The sequence below is a fragment of the Oncorhynchus keta genome, chromosome 28 (genome assembly GCF_023373465.1).
Source record: "Oncorhynchus keta strain PuntledgeMale-10-30-2019 chromosome 28, Oket_V2, whole genome shotgun sequence".
NCBI lineage: Eukaryota > Metazoa > Chordata > Actinopteri > Salmoniformes > Salmonidae > Oncorhynchus > Oncorhynchus keta.
In genome coordinates this window covers 2,390,539-2,416,229 of record NC_068448.1, presented here as the reverse complement: position 1 = coordinate 2,416,229, position 25,691 = coordinate 2,390,539, and the positions used below count along the sequence as shown (strand labels likewise).

At 43.9% G+C, this 25,691-nt stretch overlaps 1 protein-coding gene and 1 long non-coding RNA gene across 58 annotated transcripts in view; one reads left to right on the top strand and one right to left on the bottom strand.

Annotated features, from left to right (window-relative positions):
- Positions 1 to 23,176, top strand: part of tfe3a (transcription factor binding to IGHM enhancer 3a) — a 59,415-nt gene extending 36,239 nt beyond the window's left edge. The window contains exons 6-13 of one of the 50 annotated variants that reach the window (XM_052484368.1): positions 2,501 to 2,624; positions 13,084 to 13,140; positions 13,403 to 13,478; positions 17,620 to 17,788; positions 19,270 to 20,554; positions 20,647 to 20,715; positions 20,831 to 22,098; positions 22,146 to 23,176. In XM_052484368.1, the coding sequence (XP_052340328.1) occupies positions 2,501 to 2,624; positions 13,084 to 13,140; positions 13,403 to 13,478; positions 17,620 to 17,788; positions 19,270 to 19,713 (870 nt within the window). In that variant the 3' untranslated portion in view covers positions 19,714 to 20,554; positions 20,647 to 20,715; positions 20,831 to 22,098; positions 22,146 to 23,176. Of the gene's footprint in view, positions 1 to 2,500; positions 2,625 to 13,083; positions 13,141 to 13,402; positions 13,479 to 17,619; positions 17,789 to 19,269; positions 22,099 to 22,145 lie in introns of all 50 variants that reach the window. The other 49 variants (XM_052484381.1, XM_052484379.1, XM_052484377.1 and 46 more) reach the window with 49 other exon arrangements.
- On the bottom strand, positions 14,997 to 17,613 carry LOC127913085 (uncharacterized). Of its 8 annotated transcripts, none has more exons than XR_008084595.1 (3): positions 17,459 to 17,613; positions 15,530 to 15,642; positions 14,997 to 15,111 (listed from the first exon to the last, which is right to left on the bottom strand). It is a non-coding gene; the product is annotated as an uncharacterized LOC127913085 (long non-coding RNA). The 8 variants fall into 8 exon arrangements; XR_008084596.1 differs by lacking the exon at positions 17,459 to 17,613 and adding an exon at positions 17,296 to 17,348; XR_008084598.1 differs by lacking the exon at positions 17,459 to 17,613 and adding an exon at positions 17,242 to 17,299.
- Positions 23,177 to 25,691: the final 2,515 nt, after the last annotated feature.

The window sequence follows — 25,691 nt, the reverse complement described above, 5'->3', positions numbered from 1 at the left end:
GGGTTCAAGTTCTCACTGGAGTTATGTTTTCATATGTTGAGACTCCGAGACTTCTGACATCACAGCACATTCTGTTGTTACTGCTGAAGCCTTCTGCTTGGATGAGGGAGGAAGTAGACCGAGTACTACATTTGGGAAGTTGTTGATGACCTCGAAAAGCTGTTGTATCCTTGTTGTTGTTTACACCTTATGAGTGTTGTTGTTTACACCTTATGAGTGGTTGTTGTTGTTGTTTACACCTTATGAGTGTTGTTGTTGTTGTTTACACCGTATGAGTGTTGTTGTTGTTTACACCTTATGCGTGTTGTTGTTGTTTACACCTTATGAGTGTTGTTGTTTTTGTTGTTGTTGTTTACACCTTATGAGTGTTGTTGTTGTTGTTGTTTACACCTTATGAGTGTTGTTGTTGTTGTTGTTTACACCTTATGAGTGTTGTTGTTGTTGTTTACACCTTATGAGTGTTGTTGTTTTTGTTGTTGTTGTTTACACCTTATGAGTGTTGTTGTTTACACCTTATGAGTGTTGTTGTTGTTGTTTACACCTTATGAGTGTTGTTGTTGTTTACACCGTATGAGTGTTGTTGTTGTTGTTGTTTACACCTTATGAGTGTTGTTGTTGTTGTTTACACCATATGAGTGTTGTTGTTGTTTACACCTTATGAGTGTTGTTGTTGTTGTTTACACCATATGAGTGTTGTTGTTGTTGTTGTTTACACCGTATGAGTGTTGTTGTTGTTGTTGTTTACACCTTATGAGTGTTGCTGTTGTTGTTTACACCTTATGAGTGTTGTTGTTGTTGTTTACACCTTATGAGTGTTGTTGTTGTTGTTTACACCTTATGAGTGTTGTTGTTGTTTACACCGTATGAGTGTTGTTGTTGTTGTTTACACCATATGAGTGTTGTTGTTGTTTACACCATATGAGTGTTGTTGTTGTTGTTTACACCTTATGAGTGTTGTTGTTGTTGTTTACACCTTATGAGTGTTGTTGTTGTTTACACCATATGAGTGTTGTTGTTGTTTTTACACCTTATGAGTGTTGTTGTTGTTGTTTACACCTTATGAGTGTTGTTGTTGTTTACACCTTATGAGTGTTGTTGTTGTTGTTGTTTACACCTTATGAGTGTTGTTGTTGTTTACACCTTATGAGTGTTGTTGTTGTTTACACCTTATGAGTGTTGTTGTTGTTGTTTACACCATATGAGTGTTGTTGTTGTTGTTTACACCTTATGAGTGTTGTTGTTGTTGTTTACACCATATGAGTGTTGTTGTTGTTGTTTACACCTTATGAGTGTTGTTGTTGTTGTTTACACCTTATGAGTGTTGTTGTTGTTGTTTACACCTTATGAGTGTTGTTGTTGTTGTTTACACCATATGAGTGTTGTTGTTGTTGTTTACACCTTATGAGTGTTGTTGTTGTTTACACCTTATGAGTGTTGTTGTTGTTTACACCTTATGAGTGTTGTTGTTATTGTTGTTTACACCTTATGATTGTTGTTGTTGTTGTTTACACCTTATGAGTGTTGTTGTTGTTGTTTACACCATATGAGTGTTGTTGTTGTTGTTGTTGTTGTTTACACCTTATGAGTGTTGTTGTTGTTGTTTACACCATATGAGTGTTGTTGTTGTTGTTGTTTACACCTTATGAGTGTTGTTGTTGTTGTTTACACCATATGAGTGTTGTTGTTGTTGTTTACACCTTATGAGTGTTGTTGTTGTTGTTTACACCATATGAGTGTTGTTGTTGTTTACACCTTATGAGTGTTGTTGTTGTTGTTTACACCATATGAGTGTTGTTGTTGTTGTTTACACCATATGAGTGTTGTTGTTGTTGTTTACACCATATGAGTGTTGTTGTTGTTTACACCATATGAGTGTTGTTGTTGTTGTTTACACCTTATGAGTGGTTGTTGTTGTTGTTTACACCTTATGAGTGTTGTTGTTGTTGTTTACACCGTATGAGTGTTGTTGTTGTTTACACCTTATGCGTGTTGTTGTTGTTTACACCTTATGAGTGTTGTTGTTGTTGTTTACACCGTATGAGTGTTGTTGTTGTTTACACCTTATGCGTGTTGTTGTTGTTTACACCTTATGAGTGTTGTTGTTGTTTACACCTTATGAGTGTTGTTGTTGTTTACACCTTATGAGTGTTGTTGTTATTGTTGTTTACACCTTATGATTGTTGTTGTTGTTGTTTACACCTTATGAGTGTTGTTGTTGTTGTTTACACCATATGAGTGTTGTTGTTGTTGTTTACACCTTATGAGTGTTGTTGTTGTTTACACCTTATGAGTGTTGTTGTTGTTGTTTACACCATATGAGTGTTGTTGTTGTTGTTTACACCTTATGAGTGTTGTTGTTGTTGTTTACACCATATGAGTGTTGTTGTTGTTGTTTACACCTTATGAGTGTTGTTGTTTACACCTTATGAGTGTTGTTGTTTACACCATATGAGTGTTGTTGTTGTTGTTTACACCTTGTGACTGTTGTTGTTGTATGCAGCTGCCGGTGTCAGTGAACATGCTGGATGTGTTCAGCAGTGGAGGGATGGCTGCTCCTAACATCACCGTCTCCAACTCCTGTCCTGCTGACCTGCACACCGTCAAGACTGAGTTAACCGGTACAGGTAAATAATTCCTCTCTCAGTCACCTTTATCCTCCAGTGCCCCATCTCGCTCATATCTCTATCTTTCTCTTGTCTGCCTGGTCTCTCAATCACACTCAATCCATAGCTGTTTCTGAACTGTCTCTCTATCTCTCTATTTCGCCCTGTCTCTCAACTTTCTGCCTGTCGCTCTCTTACGCTGTCTCTCTCTTACTCTGTCTCTCTTACTCTCTCTTTCTGCCTCTCGCTCTCTTACTCTGTCTCTTTCTCTGTCTCTCTTACTCTCTTTCTGTCTCTGTCGCTCTCTTACTCTGTCTCTCTCTCTTACTCTGTCTCTCTCTCTTACTCTGTCTCTCTCTCTCTTCTGTCTCTCTCTCTCTTACTCTCTCTCTTTCTCTGTCTCTCTTACTCTCTTTCTGTCTCTCTCTCTCTCTTACTCTGTCTCTCTCTCTCTTACTCTGTCTCTCTCTCTTACTCTGTCTCTCTCTCTTACTCTGTCTCTCTCTCTCTTACTCTGTCTCTCTCTCTTTACTCTGTCTCTCTCTCTTACTCTGTCTCTCTCTCTTACTCGGTCTATCTCTCTCTTACTCGGTCTCTCGCTCTGTTTCTGTCTTTCTGTATCTCTCTCCCTCCCCCATCTTGCTCTCTCGCTCTCATTCTCTCTCTCTCTCTATTTTTCTCTCTTTTTAAAGTTCTTACTCAGCATTGCTCACCCAGACTTCCCCTGTCCAGTCAGTCAGTCACAACTAGAACTATCAGTCCTCGTCCATATGTTTCCCAACATAAAGCTCTGCCTCAGCCTTAGAGCCATAGTCATGTTTCTCAATATAAAGCTCTGCCTCAGCCTTAGAGTCATAGTCATGTGTCTCAACATAAACCTCTGCCTCAGCCTTAGAGCCATAGTCATGTTTCTCAATATAAAGCTCTGCCTCAGCCTTAGAGCCATAGTCATGTTTCTCAATATAAAGCTCTGCCTCAGCCTTAGAGTCATAGTCATGTGTCTCAATATAAAGCTCTGCCTCAGCCTTAGAGTCATAGTCATGTGTCTCAATATAAAGCTCTGCCTCAGCCTTAGAGCCATAGTCATGTTTCTCAATATAAAGCTCTGCCTCAGCCTTAGAGCCATAGTCATGTGTCTCAACATAAAGCTCTGCCTCAGCCTTAGAGCCATAGTCATGTTTCTCAATATAAAGCTCTGCCTCAGCCTTAGAGCCATAGTCATGTTTCTCAACATAAAGCTCTACCTCAGCCTTAGAGCCATAGTCATGTTTCTCAATATAATGCTCTGCCTCAGCCTTAGAGCCATAGTCATGTTTCTCAACATAAACCTCTGCCTCAGCCTTAGAGCCATAGTCATGTTTCTCAACATAAACCTCTGCCTCAGCCTTAGAGCCATAGTCATGTGTCTCAACATAAAGCTCTGCCTCAGCCTTAGAGTCATAGTCATGTTTCTCAATATAAACCTCTGCCTCAGCCTTAGAGCCATAGTCATGTGTCTCAACATAAAGCTCTGCCTCAGCCTTAGAGTCATAGTCATGTTTCTCAATATAAAGCTCTGCCTCAGCCTTAGAGCCATAGTCATGTTTCTCAATATAAAGCTCTGCCTCAGCCTTAGAGCCATAGTCATGTTTCTCAACATAAAGCTCTGCCTCAGCCTTAGAGCCATAGTCATGTTTCTCAATATAAAGCTCTGCCTCAGCCTTAGAGCCATAGTCATGTTTCTCAATATAAAGCTCTGCCTCAGCCTTAGAGCCATAGTCATGTTTCTCAATATAAACCTCTGCCTCAGCCTTAGAGCCATAGTCATGTTTCTCAATATAAAGCTCTGCCTCAGCCTTAGAGCCATAGTCATGTTTCTCAATATAAAGCTCTGCCTCAGCCTTAGAGCCATAGTCATGTGTCTCAACATAAAGCTCTACCTCAGCCTTAGAGCCATAGTCATGTTTCTCAACATAAACCTCTGCCTCAGCCTTAGAGCCATAGTCATGTTTCTCAATATAAAGCTCTGCCTCAGCCTTAGAGTCATAGTCATGTTTCTCAATATAAAGCTCTGCCTCAGCCTTAGAGCCATAGTCATGTTTCTCAACATAAACCTCAGCCTTAGAGCCATAGTCATGTTTCTCAACATAAACCTCTGCCTCAGCCTTAGAGCCATAGTCATGTTTCTCAATATAAAGCTCTGCCTCAGCCTTAGAGCCATAGTCATGTTTCTCAATATAAAGCTCTGCCTCAGCCTTAGAGCCATAGTCATGTTTCTCAATATAAAGCTCTACCTCAGCCTTAGAGCCATAGTCATGTTTCTCAATATAAAGCTCTGCCTCAGCCTTAGAGCCATAGTCATGTTTCTCAACATAAAGCTCTACCTCAGCCTTAGAGCCATAGTCATGTTTCTCAATATAAAGCTCTGCCTCAGCCTTAGAGCCATAGTCATGTTTCTCAATATAAAGCTCTGCCTCAGCCTTAGAGCCATAGTCATGTTTCTCAATATAAACCTCTGCCTCAGCCTTAGAGCCATAGTCATGTGTCTCAACATAAAGCTCTACCTCAGCCTTAGAGTCATAGTCATGTTTCTCAATATAAACCTCTGCCTCAGCCTTAGAGCCATAGTCATGTGTCTCAACATAAAGCTCTGCCTCAGCCTTAGAGTCATAGTCATGTTTCTCAATATAAAGCTCTGCCTCAGCCTTAGAGCCATAGTCATGTTTCTCAATATAAAGCTCTGCCTCAGCCTTAGAGCCATAGTCATGTTTCTCAACATAAACCTCTGCCTCAGCCTTAGAGCCATAGTCATGTTTCTCAATATAAAGCTCTGCCTCAGCCTTAGAGCCATAGTCATGTTTCTCAATATAAAGCTCTGCCTCAGCCTTAGAGCCATAGTCATGTTTCTCAATATAAACCTCTGCCTCAGCCTTAGAGCCATAGTCATGTTTCTCAATATAAAGCTCTGCCTCAGCCTTAGAGCCATAGTCATGTTTCTCAATATAAAGCTCTGCCTCAGCCTTAGAGCCATAGTCATGTTTCTCAATATAAACCTCTGCCTCAGCCTTAGAGCCATAGTCATGTTTCTCAACATAAACCTCTGCCTCAGCCTTAGAGCCATAGTCATGTTTCTCAATATAAAGCTCTGCCTCAGCCTTAGAGTCATAGTCATGTTTCTCAATATAAAGCTCTGCCTCAGCCTTAGAGCCATAGTCATGTTTCTCAACATAAACCTCAGCCTTAGAGCCATAGTCATGTTTCTCAACATAAACCTCTGCCTCAGCCTTAGAGCCATAGTCATGTTTCTCAATATAAAGCTCTGCCTCAGCCTTAGAGCCATAGTCATGTTTCTCAATATAAAGCTCTGCCTCAGCCTTAGAGCCATAGTCATGTTTCTCAATATAAAGCTCTGCCTCAGCCTTAGAGCCATAGTCATGTTTCTCAACATAAACCTCTGCCTCAGCCTTAGAGCCATAGTCATGTTTCTCAATATAAACCTCTGCCTCAGCCTTAGAGCCATAGTCATGTTTCTCAATATAAAGCTCTGCCTCAGCCTTAGAGCCATAGTCATGTTTCTCAATATAAACCTCTGCCTCAGCCTTAGAGCCATAGTCATGTTTCTCAATATAAACCTCTGCCTCAGCCTTAGAGCCATAGTCATGTTTCTCAATATAAACCTCTGCCTCAGCCTTAGAGCCATAGTCATGTTTCTCAATATAAACCTCTGCCTCAGCCTTCCGCTCAGTCATTCCCTCTTCCTAGTTCATCTCTGGTAATATAGACTGAGTGCACAAACAATGACTGCTCTTTCCATAACATAATATAAATAAAATAATATATGCCATTTAGCAGACGCTTTTATCCAAAGCGACTTACAGTCATGTGTGCATACATTCTACGTATGGGTGGTCCCGGGAATCGAACCCACTACCCTGGCGTTACAAGCGCCATGCTCTACCAACTGAGCTACATCAAATCGAGCTTTATTTACACAGCACATTTCAGACATGGAATGCTTTCAGACCATGTGCTTTACAAGAAAAAAATAAAAACAATGAAAATAAAAAATGAAATATTTACGACACAATAAACATAAGAGGATAAAAAAGGAAAAGCAAAGTTAAAAAGGTGTGTTTTAAGATCTCGTTTAAATATGTCCACAGTTTCAGCCCCCTCAGGCTCTCTGGCAGGCTGTTCCAGAGACTGGGGCATAGTAACTAGAGACTGGGGGCATAGTAACTAGAGACTGGGAGCATAGTAACTAAAGGCTGGGAGCATAGTAACTAGAGGCTGTCTCTCCATGCCTCTTGGTCCCCCACAGATTCTCTGGCAGGCTATTCCAGAATCTGGGGGCATAGTAACTAAAGGCTGGGGGCATAGTAACTAGAGGCTGGGGGCCTAGTAACTAAAGACTGGGAGCATAGTAACTAAAGACTGTCTCTCCATGCCTATTGGTCCCCCACGGGTTCTCTGGCAGGCTATTCCAGAATCTGGGGGCATAGTAACTAAAGACTGGGGGCATAGTAACTAAAGGCTGGGGGCATAGTAACTAAAGGCTGGGGGCATAGTAACTAAAGACTGGGAGCATAGTAACTAAAGACTGGGAGCATAGTAACTAAAGGCTGGGGGCATAGTAACTACAGACTGGGGGCATAGTAACTAAAGGCTGGGGGCATAGTAACTAAAGGCTGGGGGCATGGTAACTAAAGGCTGGGGGCATAGTAACTACAGGCTGGGGCATAGTAACTAAAGACTGGGAGCATAGTAACTAAAGGCTGGGGGCATAGTAACTAAAGGCATAGTAACTAGAGGCTGGGGGCATAGTAACTAAAGGCATAGTAACTAGAGGCTGGGGGCATAGTAACTAAAGGCATAGTAACTAGAGACTGGGAGCATAGTAACTAAAGGCTGGGGGCATAGTAACTAAAGACTGGGGCATAGTAACTAAAGACTGTCTCTCCATGCCTCTTGGTCCCCACAGGTTCTCTGGCAGGCTATTCCAGAATCTGGGGGCATAGTAACTAAAGACTGGGGGCATAGTAACTAAAGGCTGGGGGCATAGTAACTAAAGGCTGGGGGCATAGTAACTAAAGGCTGGGGGCATAGTAACTAAAGGCTGGGAGCATAGTAACTAAAGACTGGGAGCATAGTAACTAAAGACTGGGAGCATAGTAACTAAAGACTGGGGGCATAGTAACTAAAGGCTGGGGGCATAGTAACTAAAGGCTGGGGGCATAGTAACTACAGGCTGGGGGCATAGTAACTAGAGACTGGGAGCATAGTAACTAAAGACTGGGGGGCATAGTAACTAAAGACTGGGGGCATAGTAACTAAAGGCTGGGGGCATAGTAACTAAAGGCTGGGAGCATAGTAACTAAAGACTGGGGACATAGTAACTAAAGACTGGGAGCATAGTAACTAAAGACTGGGAGCATAGTAACTAAAGACTGGGGGCATAGTAACTAAAGGCTGGGGGCATAGTAACTAAAGGCTGGGGGCATAGTAACTAAAGGCTGGGGGCATAGTAACTAAAGGCTGGGGGCATAGTAACTAAAGGCTGGGGGCATAGTAACTAAAGGCTGGGGCATAGTAACTAAAGACTGGGGGCATAGTAACTAAAGACTGGGGGCATAGTAACTAAAGACTGTCTCTCCATGCCTCTTGGTCCCCCACAGGTTCTCTGGCAGGCTATTCCAGAATCTGGGGGCATTGTAACTAAAGACTGGGGGCATAGTAACTAAAGGCTGGGGGCATAGTAACTAAAGACTGGGGGCATAGTAACTAAAGGCTGTCTCTCCATGCCTCTTGGTCCCCCACAGGTTCGCTGGCTGGGAGCAGAATAACTAAAGGCTGGGGGCATAGTAACTAAAGACTGTCTCTCCATGCCTCTTGGTCCCCCACAGATTCTCTGGCAGGCTATTCCAGAATCTGGGGGCATAGTAACTAAAGACTGGGGGCATAGTAACTAAAGACTGTCTCTCCATGCCTCTTGGTCCCCCACAGATTCTCTGGCAGGCTATTCCAGAATCTGGGGGCATAGTAACTAAAGGCTGGGGGCATAATAACTAGAGGCTGGGGGCATAATAACTAAAGGCTGGGGGCATAGTAACTAAAGACTGGGGGCATAGTAACTAAAGACTGGGGGCATAATAACTAAAGTCTGGGGGCATAGTAACTAAAGGCTGGGGGCATAGTAACTAAAGACTGGGGGCATAGTAACTAAAGACTGGGGGCATAGTAACTAAAGACTGGGGGCATAGTAACTAAAGACTGGGGGCATAGTAACTAAAGGCTGGGGGCATAGTAACTAAAGGCTGGGGGCATAGTAACTAAAGGCTGGGGGCATAGTAACTAAAGACTGGGGGCATAGTAACTAAAGACTGGGGGCATAGTAACTAAAGACTGGGGGCATAGTAACTAAAGGCTGGGGGCATAGTAACTACAGGCATAGTAACTAAAGACTGGGGGTATAGTAACTAAAGGCTGGGGGCATAGTAACTAAAGACTGGGAGCATAGTAACTAAAGACTGGGAGCATAGTAACTAAAGACTGGGGGCATAGTAACTAAAGACTGTCTCTCCATGCCTCTTGGTCCCCCACAGGTTCTCTGGCAGGCTATTCCAGAATCTGGGGGCATTGTAACTAAAGGCTGGGGGCATAGTAACTAAAGGCTGGGGGCATAGTAACTAAATGCTGGGGTAATAGTAACTAAAGACTGGGGTAATAGTAACTAAAGACTGAGGTAATAGTAACTAAAGGCTGGGGTAATAGTAACTAAAGGCTGTCTCTCCATGCCTCTTGGTCCTCCTCAGGTTCTCTGGCAGGCCGTTCCAGAGGCTGGGGGCATAATAACTAAAGGCTGTCTCTCCATGCCTCTTGGTCCTGGGCTTTGGGATAGTTAAAAGGCTGTCTCTCCATGCCTCTTGGTCCCAGGCTTTGGGATAGTTAAAAGGCTGCCTCTCCATGCCTCTTGGTCCGAGGCTTTGGGATAGTTAAAAGGCCAGAGGACCTGAGGGACCTACTGGGTACATAACTTAAAGCATGTCTGACATGTGTTGGGGTACACAATCAATTTAAAAACCAATAGAATAATCTTTTAAATTAATGCTAAAACTCACAGGCAGGCAGTGCAGAGAACTTAACACCAGAGTGATGTGTGCTCTCTGTCTGGTCTTGGGTCAGTACCCGTGCTGCAGCATTCTGTATGCTATGCAGTTGACCAGTGGCTTTCTTGGGTAGACCAGAAAGGAGAGCATTACAGTAGTCAAACCTGCTTGTAATAAAAGCATGGATGAGTCTCTCTGTATCAGCCTGAGAGAGAAACCATGGCATTGTTCCTCAGGTGGTAAAAAGCTTTTTTCACATAATGAGAAAATAAAAAAAGTTTTTTAGAAATGATTGCAAATGTATTAAAAATAAAAACGAATACGGTATTTACGTAAATATTCAGATCTTTTGCTATGAGACTAGAAATTGAGCTCAGGTGCATCCTGTTTCCATAGATCATCTTTGAGATGTTTCTACAACTTGATTGGAGTACACTGCTGTAAATTCAATTGATTGATATGATTTGGAAAGGCACACACACCAGTCTATATAAGGTCCTATAGTTGACAGTGCATGTCAGAACAAAAACCAAGCCATGAGGTTGAAGGAATTGTCTGTAGAGCTCCGAGACAGGATTGTGTTGAGGCACAGATCTGGGGAAGGGTGCCAAAATATTTCTGCAGCATTGAAGGTCCCCAAGAATACAGTGGCCTCCATCATTCTCTAATGGAAGAAGTTTGGAACCACCAAGACTCTTCCTAGAAACCTGGCACCATCCCTACGGTGAAGCATGGTGGTGGCAGCATCATGCTGTGGGGATGTTTTTCATCGGCAGGGTCTGGGAGACTAGTCAGGATCGAGGGAAAGAGGAACGGAGCAAAGTACAGAGAGATCCTTGATGAAAACCTGCTCCAGAGCGCTCAGGACCTCAGACTGGGGTCAGATTGGGGTGAATTTTCACCTTCCAACAGGACAACGGCCCTAAGCACACAGCCAAGACAACGCAGGAGTGGCTTCGGGACAAGTCTCTAAATGTCCTTGAGTGTCCCAGCCAGAGCCTGGAGTTGAACCCGATCGAACATCTCTGAAAATAGCTGTGCAGCGACGCTCTCCATCCAACCTGACAGAGCTTGAGGGGATCTGCAGAGAAGAATGGGAGAAACTCCCCAAATACAGGTGTGCCAAGCTTGTAGCGTCATACCCAAGAAGACTAGAGGCTGTAATCGCTGCCAAAGGTGCTTCAACAAAGTACTGAGTAAAGGGTCTGAATACTTATGTAAATGTGATATTTTTTTAAATTCTAAAATCCTGTTTTTGCTTTGTCATTATGGGGTATTTTGTGTAGATAGATGAGGGAGGGGGGACAATTTAATACATTTTAGAATAAGGTTGTAACGCAACAAAAAGTCAAATGGTCTGAATAATTTTCCGGTTGTGTAGAAACCGAACAGAATCGAACCTTGTGGAATGCCACGCGATATTTATTTTCTCTGAGTTATATTCACCAAGGGTGACAAAAACTAAAATGATGGACTGGTTAAATAGGTCCTAAATCAATTTAGAAATAGACCCGGCGAGGCCAACCCACCTCTCCAGTCTGTCCAGGAGGACATCATGGTCACCAGTGTCGAATGCAGCACTGTCCTTCTGTAGCTCAGTTGGTAGAGCATGGTGTAAAGTAACGTTCCAGGGTAGTGGGTGAATCCCAATTTGACCACCCATGTAGAATGTATGCACACATGACTGTAAATCGTAAATGGATAAAATGTCTGCTAAATGGCATATATTATTATTATTATTATTAAGAGTACAAGGACAGAGAGCTGTTTTGCATCTGTGTTGGCTCTAAAGCCATTTGCCACTTTAACTAAGGCTGTCTCTGTGCTGTGGTGGGCACAAAAAAAACACATTAGCATTTTTCTTAAATACAGTAGGCTCTTCAAAAATAATTTACGTGTTTGAAAACCAATTTCTCCAGAATTTTGCTTAAAAGTGGAAGATTGGAGATTGTCAGGAAAAAATCTGAAAATTGCTGAAGAATCTACATGACTTTCCTTCAGAAGTGCTTTCTCCATAGCAGTTTTTAGTGATGTTGGGGGAAAGTGCCTGTGAACAGAGAGATTAACAATAGCTTGCACTTCTTCAGACATGCAATTAAAAACTGTTCTGAAGAAGTTGGATAGGATGGAGAAGGCAGGTTGTGATATCCTGAGCATGTCTGTGTCAACCAGGGAAAATACATCCATAGAGCCATTGTGTGGTAGGCCAGTGTAAGCAGTACAGCTTCCGTCCCTACCTGGGCTCGAACCAGGGACCCCTCTGCACACATCAACAACTGACACCCACGAAGCATCGTTACCCATGGTTACCCATCGCTCCACAGAGCAAGAGCTCAGGGGAACAACTGCTTCAAGGTCTCAGAGGAAGTGACGTCACCGATTGAATCTCTATTAGCGCGCCACCACAGCTAACTAGCGAGCCATTTCACATCGGTGACACATATCATCAAACTTCTCATCAGGTCTTGACTGATACTCAGCCTAATGTGGTTTATCTTATCTCTGAAATATGCCACAAATGAATCACATGGGTTTGCAGGGGGTAGAATCAACGGTGGCGAAGAGCTAAGCCCTCTAATTACTCTGATCAATAGTGATCAAGTTAGTAAAATGAGCCTGTCTGGCATTTCTAATGGCCTTGTTATATACACCAAGTTGCTCTCTCTAATAATGGACCTGCAACTTTGACATTCTCCACTTCCGCGCTGCCTTTTTCTGCAATTTCTCTTAAATATAAATGTTTTATTTAACTAGGCAAGTCAGTTAAGAACAAAATCTTATTTAAAATGACAGCCTAGGAACAGTAGGGTTAACTGCCTGTTCAGGGGCAGAACTACAGATTTGTACCTTGTCAGCTCGGGGATTCGAACTTGCAACCTTTCGGTTACTCGTCCGATGCTCTAACCACTAGGCTAAACCCGGACGACACCTGGGCTAATTGTGCGCCACTCCATTGAGACTCCCAATCACGGCCGGTTCTGATACAGCCTGGATTCGAACCAGGGTGTCTGTAGTGACGCCTCTAGTAATGAGATGCGGTGCCTGCTCAAATCCGTGAGCCCAATTGATTAGTTTCCTCACTCATCCAAGGGGCTCTTCATTTGGATGGGGCCTTTTTAAAACTTTATTGCCATAGACTGACCAGGTGTATCCGGGAAGAGGGGGGTGGGGGGGGGGGTTCCTAGTGTTTTGTACACTCAGTATATATATAATACCACCAGTACTACACCATCTGTTACGTGTCTATATGACTTGCATGTTTTTGTTATTTTAAACGTTCTAAACATGCATAAAGTAACGAATGAATGAATTTTAATTTTTTAAATGTCTCTTTGTATTTTATGCTTCAAGATGTCTTCATCATTTAACTTTTCAATATTAAATGTATCTTCTAGTGGTGGAGGCTAAAGCTATGATGAAGGAGCGACAGAAAAAGGACAATCATAACCAGAGTGAGTATAGACCAATACTTTACTGCCAATGAAAATGTATTTTAAAATGTATTTTATTACGTCTAACATTTTTAACATTTTAACCTCGTGATGATGCTGACATGTCACGGTTCTTCTCCTTGGTGATGATGCTGACATGTCACGGTTCTTCTCCTTGGTGATGATGCTGACATGTCACGGTTCTTCTCCTTGGTGATGATGCTGACATGTCACGGTTCTTCTCCTTGGTGATGATGCTGACATGTCACTGTTCTTCTCCTAGTTGAGAGACGGAGGAGGTTCAACATCAACGATCGCATCAAGGAACTGGGAGCTCTCATCCCCAAATCTAGTGACCCGTGAGTTACTATGGACAGAAATGACCCCTGACCCTTACTTACCCAAACCTAGTGACCTGTGAGTTCCTATGGACAGAAATGAACCCTAACCTTTAGTTACCCAAACCTAGTGACCTGTGAGTTCCTATGGACAGAAATGAACCCTAACCTTTAGTTACCCAAACCTAGTGACCTGTGAGTTCCTATGGACAGAAATGAACCCTAACCTTTAGTTACCCAAACCCAAACCTAGTGACCTGTGAGTTCCTATGGACAGAAATGAACCCTAACCTTTAGTTACCCTAACCCAAATCTAGTGACCCGTGAGTTCCTATGGACGGAAATGAACCCTAACCTTTAGTTACCCTCACCCAAATCTAGGGACCCGTCACCTTAAGGGAGGAATAAAAGTTTATGGCCCGTAATCACTAGTGTCCTGTCTAGCAGTAACGAACGATGTTTGTACAGATGGGTAGGAGGAGACTCAGCCTCTTAGGAACGGCTAAATATCAGTGTTTGTGTGAAATTATCATTTTATTATCTTTTGAGAAGAATTAAACTTGGTTAAGCTTTCATAATGTCTGTTGAGTTATTAACTTCTGTTTTTTAACCTTTATGTAACGAGGCAAGTCAGTTAATAAGAACAAATTCTTATTTTCAATGATGGCCATAAGAACACTGCCTTGTTCAGGGGCAGAATGACAGATTTTTAGACCTTGTCAGCTCGGGGATTCAATCTCCATAGAACCCGATGGACAGAAATGACCCCTGACCCTTACTTACCCAAACCTAGTGACCTGTGAGTTCCTATGGACAGAAATGACCCCTGACCCTTACTTACCCAAACCTAGTGACTTGTGAGTTCCTATGGACAGAAATTACCCCTGACCCTTATTTACCCAAACCTAGTGACTTGTGAGTTCCTATGGACAGAAATGACCCCTGACCCTTACTTACCCAAACCTAGTGACTTGTGAGTTCCTATGGACAGAAATGACCCCTGACCCTTACTTACCCAAACCTAGTGACCTGTGAGTTCCTATGGACAGAAATGACCCCTGACCCTTACTTACCCAAACCTAGTGACCTGTGAGTTCCTATGGACAGAAATGACCCCTGACGCTTACTTACCCAAACCTAGTGACCTGTGAGTTCCTATGGACAGAAATGACCCCTGACCCTTACTTACCCAAACCTAGTGACCTGTGAGTTCCTATGGACAGAAATGACCCCTGACCCTTACTTACCCAAACCTAGTGACCTGTGAGTTCCTATGGACAGAAATGAACCCTAACCTTTAGTTACCCTCACCCAAATCTAGTGACCCGTGAGTTCCTATGGACAGAAATGAACCCTAACCTTTAGTTACCCTCACCCAAATCTAGTGACCCGTGAGTTCCTATGGACAGAAATGAACCCTAACCTTTAGTTACCCTCACCCAAATCTAGTGACCCGTGAGTTCCTATGGACAGAAATGACCCCTGACCCTTACTTACCCATAGTATCTAATCATGCCGCTGTTCCTTTCTCCTCACTGACCCCCCTGCTACAACATAGTATCTAATCATGCCGCTGTTCCTTTCTCCTCACTGACCCCCCCTGCTACAACATAGTATCTAATCATGCCGCTGTTCCTTTCTCCTCACTGACCCCCTGCTACAACATAGTATCTAATCATGCCGCTGTTCCTTTCTCCCAACTGGCCCCCCCTGCTACAACATAGTATCTAATCATGCCGCTGTTCCTTTCTCCTCACTGAACCCCCCTGCTACAACATAGTATCTAATCATGCCGCTGTTCCTTTCTCCTCACTGACCCCCTTCCTAATCATGCCGCTCCTCACTGACCCCCCTGCTAATCAACATGAGTATCTAAATCATGCCGCTGTTCCTTTCTCCTCACTGACCCCCCCGCTACTATTCGTATCTAATCATGCCGCTGTTCCTTTCTCCTCACTGACCCCCTGCTACAACATAGTATCTAATCATGCCGCTGTTCCTTTCTCCTCACTGACCCCCCCCTGCTACATCATAGTATCTAATCATGCCGCTGTTCCTTTCTCCTCACTGACCCCCTGCTACAACATAGTATCTAATCATGCCGCTGTTCCTTTCTCCTCACTGACCCCCCCTGCTACAACATAGTATCTAATCATGCCGCTGTTCCTTTCTCCTCACTGACCCCCTGCTACAACATAGTATCTAATCATGCCGCTGTTCCTTTCTCCTCACTGATCCCCCCTGCTACAACATAGTATCTAATCATGCCGCTGTTCCTTTCTCCTCACTGACCCCCTGCTACAACATAGTATCTAATCATGCCGCTGTTCCTTTCTCCTCACTGACCCCCTGCTACAACATAGTATCTAATCATGCCGCTGTTCCTTTCTCCTCACTGACCCCCCGCTACTATTCGTATCTAATCATGCCGCTGTTCCTTTCTCCTCACTGATCCCCCCTGCTACAACATAGTATCTAATCATGCCGCTGTTCCTTTCTCCTCACTGATCCCCCCTGCTACAACATAGTATCTAATCATGCCGCTGTTCCTTTCTCCTCACTGACCCCCCGCTACTATTCGTATCTAATCATGCCGCTGTTCCTTTCTCCTCACTGACCCCCCGCTACTATTCGTATCTAATCATGCCGCTGTTCCTTTCTCCTCACTGACCCCCCGCTACTATTCGTATCTAATCATGCCGCTGTTCCTTCACTGACCCCCTCTACTATTCATGCTGTTCCTTTCTCCTCACTGACCCCCCGCTACTATTCGTATCTAATCATGCCGCTGTTCCTTTCTCCTCACTGATCCCCCCTGCTACAACATAGTATCTAATCATGCCGCTGTTCCTTTCTCCTCACTGACCCCCCCCGCTACTATTCGTATCTAATCATGCCGCTGTTCCTTTCTCCTCACTGACCCCCCCCGCTACTATTCGTATTTAATCATGCCGCTGTTCCTTTCTCCTCACTGATCCCCCCTGCTACAACATAGTATCTAATCATGCCGCTGTTCCTTTCTCCTCACTGACCCCCCCTGCTACAACATAGTATCTAATCATGCCCTGTTCCTTTCTCCCCACTGACCCCCCGCTACTATTCGTATCTAATCATGCCGCTGTTCCTTTCTCCTCACTGACCCCCCCCGCTACTATTCGTATCTAATCATGCCGCTGTTCCTTTCTCCTCACTGACCCCCCCGCTACTATTCGTATCTAATCATGCCGCTGTTCCTTTCTCCTCACTGACCCCCTGCTACTATTCCCATGCCGCTGTTCCTTTCTCCTCACTGACCCCCGCTATTCGTATCTAATCATGCCGCTGTTCCTTTCTCCTCACTGACCCCCCCTGCTACTACATCGTATCTAATCATGCCGCTGTTCCTTTCTCCTCACTGACCCCCCCCGCTACTATTCGTATCTAATCATGCCGCTGTTCCTTTCTCCTCACTGACCCCCTGCTACAACATAGTATCTAATCATGCCGCTGTTCCTTTCTCCTCACTGACCCCCTGCTACAACATAGTATCTAATCATGCCGCTGTTCCTTTCTCCTCACTGACCCCCCCCTGCTACAACATAGTATCTAATCATGCCGCTGTTCCTTTCTCCTCACTGACCCCCCTGCTACATCATAGTATCTAATCATGCCGCTGTTCCTTTCTCCTCACTGACCCCCCCGCTACAACATAGTATCTAATCATGCCGCTGTTCCTTTCTCCTCACTGATCCCCCCGCTACAACATAGTATCTAATCATGCCGCTGTTCCTTTCTCCTCACTGACCCCCTGCTACAACATAGTATCTAATCATGCCGCTGTTCCTTTCTCCTCACTGACCCCCTGCTACAACATAGTATCTAATCATGCCGCTGTTCCTTTCTCCTCACTGACCCCCCGCTACTATTCGTATCTAATCATGCCGCTGTTCCTTTCTCCTCACTGATCCCCCCTGCTACAACATAGTATCTAATCATGCCGCTGTTCCTTTCTCCTCACTGACCCCCTGCTACAACATAGTATCTAATCATGCCGCTGTTCCTTTCTCCTCACTGACCCCCCCGCTACTATTCGTATCTAATCATGCCGCTGTTCCTTTCTCCTCACTGACCCCCCCCGCTACTATTCGTATCTAATCATGCCGCTGTTCCTTTCTCCTCACTGATCCCCCTGCTACGGAGACAGGGAGACGCGTTGGAACAAGGGCACCATCCTGAAGGCGTCTGTGGACTACATTAGGAGGCTGCAGAAGGAGCAGCAGAGAGCCAAGGAGGTGGAGACCAGACAGAGGAAACTGGAGCACAGCAACCGCAGCCTACTGCTACGTATACAGGTAATACTGACAGTAACCTACCTATACAGGTAATACTGACAGTAACCTACCTATACAGGTAATACTGACAGTAACCTACCTATACAGGTAATACTGACAGTAACCTACCTATACAGGTAATACTGACAGTAACCTACCTATACAGGTAATACTGACAGTAACCTACCTATACAGGTAATACTGACAGTAACCTACCTATACAGGTAATACTGACAGTAACCTACCTATACAGGTAATACTGACAGTAACCTACCTATACAGGTAATACTGACAGTAACCTACCTATACAGGTAATACTGACAGTAACCTACCTATACAGGTAATACTGACAGTAACCTACCTATACAGGTAATACTGACAGTAACCTACCTGTACAGGTAATACTGACAGTAACCTACCTATACAGGTAATACTGACAGTAACCTACTGCTACCTATACAGGTAATACTGACAGTAACCTACCTATACAGGTAATACTGACAGTAACCTACTGCTACCTATACAGGTTAGGACAATAAAGTCAAACAGGCAATCAGTATGCTTCACGGAAGGCTGGTAGTCAATCAGTATGCTGCAAGGAAGGCTGGTAAGTATGCTGCACGGAAGGCTGGTAGGCAATCAGTATGCTGCAAGGAAGGCTGGTAGTCAATCAGTATGCTGCACGGAAGGCTGGTAGTCAATCAGTATGCTGCAAGGAAGGCTGGTAGTCAATCAGTATGCTGCAAGGAAGGCTGGTAGTCAATCAGTATGCTGCAGTGAAGGCTGGTAGTCAATCAGTATGCTGCACGGAAGGCTGGTAGTCAATCAGTATGCTGCAAGGAAGGCTGGTAGTCAATCAGTATGCTGCACGGAAGGCTGGTAGTCAATCAGTATGCTGCAGGGAAGGCTGGTAGTCAATCAGTATGCTGCAAGGAAGGCTGGTAGTCAATCAGTATGCTGCAGTGAAGGCTGGTAGTCAATCAGTATGCTGCACGGAAGGCTGGTAGTCAATCAGTATGCTGCAAGGAAGGCTGGTAGTCAATCAGTATGCTGCACGGAAGGCTGGTAGTCAATCAGTATGCTGCAGGGAAGGCTGGTAGTCAATCAGTATGCTGCAAGGAAGGCTGGTAGTCAATCAGTATGCTGCAAGGAAGGCTGGTAGTCAATCAGTATGCTGCAGGGAAGGCTGGTAGTCAATCAGTATGCTGCAAGGAAGGCTGGTAGTTACTTATGTGTGATGTTGGAATGATCTTGTTTCTTTGGAAGTGCTAGAAGTAAATTGCCTCAGGCGAAATCAATAATCTGTGGCGTCCCCCAGGGCAGTGTGCTAGGATCCCTCTACTATTTCTACTGTACATTAATTAAGCATTAAGGCATGAGAATATATGCATTATCATGAGTAATGCACATCTAAGGGCTTTTCTTAGGCATGACGCAAATTGTTTTAAAAATGGTTTCATGAACTAAACTGAAGTTTCGACCGTTGTTGTATCTCTCTACAGGAGCTAGAGATGCAGGCCTGCCTCCACGGCCTCTCCACCCCCGCCTCCTCCTCCCAGGGCTCCTCCTCCTCACACCTCAGCCTATCACAATCCCTGGACCCCAGCACGGGCGACGCCCTCTCCAAGACCCTCCTCTCCCTGAGTGGTGGCCCAGGCCTTCAGGCCACCTCCCCCTCCTTTCTGTCTCCACCCCCCTCGGCCTCACCGGTTGGCCTGATGAACATGGCTTCTCCTCTGGGCTTCTCTGAGCTGGACGACCCGTCTGCCGCAGCCTTCCACTCCTCCCTGCTACCGGACATGGGTCTTGGGGACATCTTGATGGACCATGGGGGGATAGGGATGTCCCCGGTGTGGGCCCGAGAGCCCCTGCTCTCCTCCATCTCCCCAGGAGTCTCCAAGACCTCCAGCCGCAGGAGCAGCTTCAGCATGGAGGAGGACTTGTGACTTGAGTTAAAGGACCCTACCCCTTACACTGCTAGGCAAGAGCAGCTTCATGCATGGAGGAAAGCCTGTGACTGGGCTGAGTCCAAAACCAACCCCTAGACCAGCATTTCCCACACTCGATCCCAATAGGGTGCACGTTTTGGTTTGTGCCCTAACACTACACTGATTCAAATGATCAAAGCGTTATGGTTAATTGAGTATTTCATTCCACTGTGTAGTGCCAGGGCAAAAACCAAAATGTGCTTCCTTTAGGATCCTGAGGACCGAGTTTGGGAGACCCTTCCCTAGACCCTGGCTCCTAAACCCTAGCTCCTAAACCCTACCCTAGCTCCTAGACCCTGGCTCCTAGACCCTGGCTCCTAGACCCTGGCTCCTAGACCCTGGCTCCTAGACCCTGGCTCCTAGACCCTAGCTCCTAGACCCTGGCTCCTAGACCCTGGCTCCTAGACCCTGGCTCCTAGACCCTGGCTCCTAGAACCTAGCTTCTAGACCCTGGCTCCTAGACCCTAGCTCGTAGACCCTAGCTTCTAGACCCTAGCTCCTAGACCCTAGCTCCTAGACCCTGGCTCCTAGACCCTAGCTCCTAGACCCTGGCTCCTAGACCCTAGCTCCAAGACCCTGGCTCCTAGTAATTGTTTAAGACACAAGGTTATTTGTAGATCAGTCAGTCTGCAATGTAGTTAATCTGGACCACGACTTAAGGCCTATTAGAGGACTGGGGTGGAGCCTCCACATACTATGGCCCCGTCCATCAATCACAGAGTTGTGGTCAAAGGTCTTAGTTTAGTCGAGGATTTGCAAAATTCCAGTCCCCAGGTTTTCCAGAAATCCTGGCAGTAAGGTTCCAGAAATCCTGGCAGTAAGGTTCCAGAAATCCTGTCAGGAAGGTTCCAGAAATCCTGGCAGTAAGGTTCCAGAAATCCTGTCAGGAAGGTTCCAGAAATCCTGGCAGGAAGGTTCCAGAAATCCTGTCAGGAAGGTTCCAGAAATCCTGGCAGGAAGGTTCCAGAAATCCTTGCAGGAAGGTTCTAGAAATCCTGGCAGTAAGTTTCTAGAAATCCTGGCAGTAAGGTTCCAGAAATCCTGGCAGTAAGGTTCCAGAAATCCTGGCAGTAAGGTTCCAGAAATCCTGTCAGAATCGCAGATGAAACACGTTAAAATAGACATGAACCTATTTTTACGTCTGTTATTTTCAGGAGTTGTCCATCCCTGGATCTTTATCACAGAACAGGAAACCGGAGTTGGGGAATATTGTTTCAATGAAACAGCAGATGCTGTGTTCAGAAAGCCACAAATATTCAATTAAAAACAAATATTCAATTAAAAACAAATATTCAATTAAAAACAAATATTCATTAAAAACAAATATTCAATTAAAAACAAATATTCAATTAAAAACAAATATTCAATTAAAAACCATTATTTGTATGTATGTATGATGAGACCTCAGCTTTTGTGAAACTCTGCAAAACAAAAAGGGATGGCATTATTCTGTGTTGAAACAGCAAGATTAACTGTCTGTGTATCCCGAATAGCAACCTATTCCCTACATCTGGATACTACTGGAGTGCAGTATATAGGAAATACGGTGCCATTTGGGATACATGATAGTGCAGCACTTTTCATTGGTAGACATGTTGTATAGATAGATGAGTGTTGTGCAGTAGTATGCTTCTAAAGAGTCCCACAGGAAAACCAGTCTGAGCAGCCAGCCATGTAGTAGACTAAACAGTTACTGTGTTTGTAGACCCAATGTTCTGTTGTCTTCAACAACAAGACAGTTAAGAGTAGACTAACCCTGAACTTCATCACTTCCTGTTCCTGGCCTGGCTGGGGTCAATTCAGTTTATCAGGGGTTGAGAAAAAAACCCCGAACAGAATGAAATGAGAATGTTTTTTATTTTCTATTAATGAATTCTATTTTCTCTTCTAAGATTTTACAGATTGAAAATGGAATTGACCCCTAACCCTACTGTCAGTCACTAAACTGCAGTAGTTTAGCTGTTATAAGCACTTCTAAAGGTGTTATGAGTGCTTATACGCCCCATGTATCAGTTTTAGAAAACCTACTCATTCTCATTCATTCTTATTATTTGTTTTTAAACCATTTTCTACATTTTACAATAATAGTGAAGACATCAAAACTATGAAATAACACATATGGAATCATGTAGTAACAAAAACGTGTTAAACAAATCAAAAATATATTTTTATATTTGAGATTCTTCAAAGTAGCCACTGGTTTGCCTTGATGACAGTGTTGCTGTGTCCAAACCTTTTTGACTGGTACTGTAAACGGTGTACACAAGGGACTCGACAATAATGGAATAAGAACCAGGTCTGTTGTGTTGTTTTAAAGGCTGACATTCTATAGCCTGGTTCCAGGTCTGTTGTGTTGTTTTGAAGGCTGACATTCTAAAGCCTGGAACCAGGTCTGTTGTGTTGTTTTAAAGGCTGACATTCTATAGCCTGGTTCCAGGTCTGTTGTGTTGTTTTGAAGGCTGACATTCTATAGCCTGGTTCCAGGTCTGTTGTGTTGTTTTAAAGGCTGACATTCTATAGCCTGGTTCCAGGTCTGTTGTGTTGTTTTAAAGGCTGACATTCTATAGCCTGGTTCCAGGTCTGTTGTGTTGTTTTAAAGGCTGACATTCTATAGCCTGGTTCCAGGTCTGTTGTGTTGTTTTAAAGGCTGACATTCTATAGCCTGGTTCCAGGTCTGTTGTGTTGTTTTAAAGGCTGACATTCTATAGCCTGGTTCCAGGTCTGTTGTGTTGTTTTAAAGGCTGACATTCTATAGCCTGGTTCCAGGTATGTTGTGTTGTTTTAAAGGCTGACCATCTATAGCCTGGTTCCAGGTCTGTTGTGTTGTTTTAAAGGCTGACATTCTATAGCCTGGTTCCAGGTCTGTTTATACTGTGTAAAGTAGCAAAACAGCACAAACCAATCTGGGACCAGGCTAGATGTTTTAAATTTGATGTAAGGTATTTGGTATTGGTATTTATTAGCCGTTGTCGAAAGCAGCAACCAGTTTTCATGGGATCCAGAGCTCTTTTATTTCCAGGGATGAGGTGATAGGATCATTCAAACTGCTAAAATGATGCACCTCACAATAACAAAGGGTTTCTTTCAGCTGCCATTCATATTATAACAGATGCTTAATAACACTGGTTTCAGGTTGCAATCCAGGCTAATAGCTTGTATAATATATAATAATATGCCACGTTTCTTTGTCACCTGTGTGTATGTATATTTTACGTATGGGTGGTCCTAGACATTGAACCTACTACCCTGGCATTACAAGAGCCATGCTCAACCAACCTGAGCTGCAAATAACCACAGGTTTGAACACTGGTCTGTATATGGCCACATTGACGACTTCTACATAACATGATGTCTGCTTTGATTTTGTAAAGGAAACAAGTTGTTTTACAAATTGAAGATTACAATTTTTATTCGCCTGTAATCTGTCTCCTGTTGTAGCTGTACATACCGATATTTGATCTAATCTGTCTCCCGTTGTAGCTGTACATACCGATATTTGATCTAATCTGTCTCCCGTTGTAGCTGTACATACCGATATTTGATCTAATCTGTTTCCTGTTGTAGCTGTACATACCGATATCTGATCTAATCTGTCTCCACTTGTAGCTGTACATACCGATATTTGATCTAATCTGTCTCCACTTGTAGCTGTACATACCGATATTTGATCTAATCTGTCTCCTGTTGTAGCTGTACATACCGATATTTGATCTAATCTGTCTCCACTTGTAGCTGTACATACCGATATTTGATCTAATCTGTCTCCACTTGTAGCTGTACATACCGATATTTGATCTAATCTGTTTCCTGTTGTAGCTGTACATACCGATATTTGATCTAATCTGTCTCCTGTTGTAGCTGTACATACCGATATTTGATCTAATCTGTCTCCACTTGTAGCTGTACATACCGATATTTGATCTAATCTGTCTCCACTTGTAGCTGTACATACCGATATTTGATCTAATCTGTCTCCACTTGTAGCTGTACATACCGATATTTGATCTAATCTGTCTCCTCTTGTAGCTGTACATACCGATATTTGATCTAATCTGTTTCCTGTTGTAGCTGTACATACCGATATTTGATCTAATCTGTCTCCACTTGTAGCTGTACATACCGATATTTGATCTAATCTGTCTCCTGTTGTAGCTGTACATACTGATATTTGATCTAATCTAATCTTTTTGGGCCGATACCGATATCTGATATTTTCCTTGCCCAAATTGTTTTGCCGGCCTTTTTTAAGCAATCTTAAATGGAGGGGAAGGGTAGCCTAGTGGCTAGAGTGTTGGACTAGTAACCGGAAGGTTGCAAGTTCAATCCCCTGAGCTGACAAGGTACAAATCTGTCGTTCTGCCCCTGAACAGGCAGTTAACCCACTGTTCCTCGGCCGTCATTGAAAATTAGACTTTGTTCTTAACTGACTTGCCTAGTTCAATAAAGATAAAATTATAGTACAGTTAAATAGTTAATGGACGCATCTCAGTGAAAGAGGTGTCACTTTTTATTTATTTTATTTTTTAAATTCACCTTTATTTAACCAGGTAGGCCAGTTGAGAACAAGTTCTCATTTACAACGGCGACCAGGCCAAGAATAAAGCAAAGCAGTGTGACAAAAACAACAACACAGAGTTACACATAAACAAACGCACAGTCAGTAACACAAAAGAGTTTGTGCAAATGTAGGGAGGTAAGGCAATAAATAGGCCATAGAGGCGAAAATAATTATAATTTAGCATTAACACTGAAGTGACAGATGTGCAGATGATGATGTGCAAGTAGAGATACTGAGGTGCAAAAGAGCAAGAGGGTAAGTAATAATATGGGGATGAGGTAGTTGGGTGGGCTATTTACAGATGGGCTCTGTACAGGTACAGTGATCGGTAAGCTGCTCTGACAGCTGATGCTTAAAGTTAGAGAGGGAGATATAAGACTCCAGCTCCAGTGATTTTTGCAGTTCGTTCCAGTCATTGGCAGCAGAGAACTGGAAGGAAAGGCGGCCAAAGGAAGTGTTGGCTTTGGGGATGACCAGTGAGATATACCTGCTGGAGCGCGTGCTATGGTGGGCGTTGCTATGGTAACCAGTTAGCTGAGATAAGGCGGGGCTTTACCTAGCAAAGACTTATAGATGACCTGGAGCCAGTGGGTTTGGCGACGGATATGTGGTGAGGTCCAGCTAACGAGAGCATACAGGTCGCAGTGGTGGGTGGTATATGGGGCTTTGATGATAAAAACAGATGGCACTGTGATAGACTACATCCAGTGTGCTGAGTGGAGTGTTGGGGGCTATTTTTTACATCGCCGAAGTCAAGGATAGGTAGGATAGTCAGTTTTACGGGGGTATGTTTGGCGGCAAGAGTGAAGGAGGCTTTGTTGCGAAATAGGAAGCCGATTCTAGATTTAATTTTGGATTGGAGATGCTTAATGTGAGTCTGGAAGGAGAGTTTACAGTCAGCCGTGGAAAAATGCTTATTGAAATGATTGATTATCGTAGATTTATCGGTGTTGATAGTGTTTCCTATCCTCGGGGAAGTGGGCAGCTGGGAGGAGGTGCTCTTATTCTCCATGGACTTTACAGTGTCCCAGAACCTTTTTGGAATTAGTGCTACAGGATGCAAATGTCTGTTTGAAAAAGCTAGCCTTTGCTTTCCTCGCTGACTGTGTATAATGGTTCCTGACTTCCCTGAACAGTTGCATATCACGGGGGCTATTCGATGCTAATGCAGAACGCCACAGGATGTTTTTGTGCTGGTCGAGGGCAGACAGGTCTGGGGTGAACCAAGGGCTATATCTGTTCTTAGTTCTACATTTGAATGGGGCATGCTTATTTAAGATGGAGAGGAAAGCACTTTGGAAGAGCAACCAGGTATCTATCCTCTACTGACGGGATGATGTGGATATCCTTCCAGGATACTCGGGCCAGGTCAATTAGA